Raw genomic sequence first — 3,500 nt, 5'->3', positions numbered from 1 at the left:
CATCTCCGGCTCCTAGAGCGCACCCCTCCTCCGCAGGTCCTGGAGCAGGAACCGAACTTGGACCAGGAGCTCCAGCTGCCGTCCTGGCTGTAAGGCTGCTCCGACGTCTTCCAGATGCAATGTCCCTTGAAGCACCACTGGAAGAGAGGAGAAAGAAGGGGTCGGCTCCACGCCTGCCTCTTCCAAAGAGCTTGGCACCAGCAAAGAGAGCCCTCCGGCATCCACAGCGCTACAAAAACAGCTCACAGTTTGCAAAGCGCGGGAGGAAGGTGCTCTTCATCACGCCCTCGGGCACGTCCCTACCATAGGAAGAAGGACCAGGGGTCGTCCCTGGGTATGCGACAGCAGGGCTCCCCTCCACGCTAGTTTAGGGATGAGCAAGCTGCATCATTTCAAGACCAAGTCAGGAGCAGAAGCAGCCCACGGCTTTGCTCCGAGAACCCACCACAGCTCCACGGCCAGGACTCGCAGCAGAAAATGCAGCGGAGGAGGAGGAATAAGCAGGGCAGGCTCCCAACACATCTGTGCTTGAATCTGGTAAAGAAGAGCCTGCACGGTGGTGGTTTACATCAGCTGGCGAGCTGGCAGCTGTGTTATATTGTCATGTTTTTCTCTGGGGTTTACTCGTTTGCAAGTGTTTTGGGGTGTTTTTTTTAAATCATAGCTGGCAAAGCGGGCCAACAGAGGTGGTGTGATTTGCTCCGGACACGATACACAAGCCGCGCGGATGCACGGATGGAGAGATGAGGATGGAGAAGGACCAACTCGTGCAAACGGCTGCCGAAGGCACAAGCCTGGGGCACGCAAAGATCCCTCTGCAAAACAAATCCCTTTGGTTTACTTTCTGTAACATCGTATTTTTGAGTTCCTGGACCGGTTTTCTCTCTCCAGCCAAACTGCCTGCCTCCACCCATGCAGATCCTTGGGCAGGCACTGAATTACACCTGGGTCCGGGGCTGGATCAGTCCCGGGGATGTCTTCCCGCTGGCACAGGGTGGGGGATGAACCCAAAGTTTGGCATGGAGCACAGCAGCAAGCGGCTGGGCATTTTGGTAAACGAAATCCTGAGCTCCGCACTTCTTCCTATACATGTATACAACGCCTGGCACGAAGCTGCAGTGTCACCCCACGGGCACTCAGACCTGGGGTTTAACTCCAGCCCTGGAGAAAAGCCTTCGGTGGCCACCGCAGGGAAGGTCCCCAAAGGGACAAAACGCTGACCAGCCCCGTGGACCGCCCAGTCCAGATGTTGCAGTCCCCTGGAGCCCCGCGCCAGCACGACGTCTAACACATCTGTACACGCTTCAAACAGCTTCGTTTTGGAAGCTTTTGGCAAACCCTCATTGAAGCACTCGAGGAGGCTGTGTTTTCAGTGAAATTGCTGGGATTTATAGAGAAAGTCATCAAAAGTGGTTGGACCCTTTACGCCCAGCCGTTCTCCGGCAAGGAACCACCCAAGATCTACGTGGGCCAGCAGCTTTTCCAACGTACCCACGCTTTCATACTGTGCTAACGGGCATGCTAAGAGAGCCTAAAGCAAAAGCCTGATGGCATCATGAGGTTGGACGTGCAATGATGTCATCGCTCTTTCCCCAGGTGACAAGACGAGTCCTGCTTCTCTGCAGAAGCAGGCAGATCAGAAGGAAAACAAAGTCCTCATCCGAGCACAAACCGGGGAAAATAAGGAATAACGCCAGCTAAAAACCAGGCACCCACTGACTGTTGCCCTTGAGGGCATCCCTGTCCCCTCCCCGGGAGGGGGACAAGCAGGACCAGCCCCTACCTTGCCCGGAGAGCACTCGGTCCCATCCAAGGGTGGTCCCTTCTTGGTCTTGCAGAAGTAGGGGTTGTCTGGGTGGCTGCACCACAACTGCTTGCAGGGGTCGAAGGTGCGGAACTGGGGAGCACAGAGGAGCTAGGCTGGGATGGCAGCGGGGAGTCCCGGCCAGCTGACGGCATCCCCATCCTCGCCCCCGCAGCGCCTGGCTGGGGGTCCCGGGGTAGGGGAGAGCGATGCGGCCGTGCAACCCACCGTACTCACCGCCGTGCAGGTTTTGTAGCCCACGCCGAAGTCGAAGCGGCATTGCTCGTCCATGGAGTAGTTAATGCCCGGCAGCTCGGGCAACGTGGGCCACTGGTGCTCAAAGGGGTCATCCAGGAGGCAGTCATAGGAGCTGCAGAGATGCAGGGCAGAGGCAAAGCAGACTCAGTCACGGAGGATTTCCCTCCTTCACCCCCTCCCTCACCTCCAACCCTCTCTCCAAATTCAGATATTGAGAAATGCGAATTATCTTGGTGCTGATGCTAACTCCCCACCGCTGGAAAACACGTTTCCAGCAAAGACCAACTGTGTCCCCCAAAGACAAGCATCCCTCCGCCGCCTGCAGCTCCCTAGGGGACGGGGCACCTCGGCACGAGTGGGTACCACCACCGCCACCTGTTTGCCTGCTACTCTTCTTGGCCCCGACACACACAAAGCTCCTGGCCTGTTTCCACCCCTTTTTCGTAATCCAGCACAAAACATTTTATAGCCTAAAGAGGAAACCACACGGGCTGCCCAAAGCAAAAATGTTCAAGATCTGGATCTGAGCTCCACCAGCACAGAGCTGCTGCAAACTATCGCTCCGTCGACATCTCCAGCTTTTATCAGGTTCCTATTTGCCTCCAGCCTCCGCAGCCCAAAACCAATTCAGACTCCTGCAAGGAACCAGAGCTGCTAGTAGAAGAAAAAGGGAAAAATAACCTCCCAAGGATCTGGTTTTGCTATTCTGCCCAAAACGAGCAATCCCAATGGGGACTTGTCCACTGCTTGCTTCCCGCAGGAGCTCTTGGCTACAAAATGCAGGCAGTCACACCGTCTGAAGGGGGAACGTCCCCTCCCCTCTTGGTTAAAATCGACTTACTGAATGTAGCGGTTGAGCTCCTGCTTGCTGCAGCGGGACCAGTGGTAGCGGTGGAAGGCGGCCTGGACCAGTGGTGCCATGATGCTCCCCATGCTGGTCTCATCGGCGCAGCGGTTGCCCTGGCCGTCGTGCTCCATGCCTAACCTGGTGGGAAAAGCCCGGTGGAAAAGTCCGGTTCCCAAGGGATTTACACCAGCCCACTGTGTGCCGCGGCGGTCCGCCTGCGCCAGCAGAAAGTGCCTTTTGGAGAGAAAGGGGTACCCCCGCGCTTGCCCCCCCCCGCCGAAGGGGACAGCCATCCCCATGACTTACACGTGGCCAGTCTCGTGGGCGACGACGACCGCCGAGGAGAAGCCGTCTTCGTGGTTGAGGGTGCAGCTGCGGAGCGGGTGGCACATCCCCGTCACTGGTGCGTAGCCTGGGGCAAGAGAGAAGGGAAGGAGAAGGGAAGAGAGGAGAGAGAAAACCTTTAAGGGGGGGTGGGGGGAAATGAAAAATAAAAAAAAATAAACCCCGCAGCCTGGCTTCACTGCAACAGGAGGAGAAAGCGAAGAGGAAGGCGCTGAAGAGGAGGAGCTGCCCGGGTCACCTGGACGG

General features: G+C 57.1%; 1 protein-coding gene across 1 annotated transcript in view; it reads right to left on the bottom strand.

Moving 5' to 3' along the window:
- Window positions 1–3,321, bottom strand: part of LOC104165112 (A disintegrin and metalloproteinase with thrombospondin motifs 14-like) — a gene marked incomplete at both ends in the record, with an annotated part of 10,017 nt that extends 6,696 nt beyond the window's left edge. The window contains 5 exons of the mRNA XM_009704662.1: window positions 1–137; window positions 1,784–1,897; window positions 2,042–2,174; window positions 2,904–3,047; window positions 3,216–3,321. Of these exons, the coding sequence (XP_009702964.1) occupies window positions 1–137; window positions 1,784–1,897; window positions 2,042–2,174; window positions 2,904–3,047; window positions 3,216–3,321 (634 nt within the window). The remainder of the gene's footprint in view (window positions 138–1,783; window positions 1,898–2,041; window positions 2,175–2,903; window positions 3,048–3,215) is intronic.
- Window positions 3,322–3,500: the final 179 nt, after the last annotated feature.

This window comes from Cariama cristata, unplaced genomic scaffold (genome assembly GCF_000690535.1).
Source record: "Cariama cristata isolate BGI_N322 unplaced genomic scaffold, ASM69053v1 scaffold2627, whole genome shotgun sequence".
In the NCBI taxonomy this organism is placed as follows: domain Eukaryota; kingdom Metazoa; phylum Chordata; class Aves; order Cariamiformes; family Cariamidae; genus Cariama; species Cariama cristata.
Note: the sequence above shows the minus strand (reverse complement) of the source record. Positions and strands in the feature narration are given on the sequence as shown.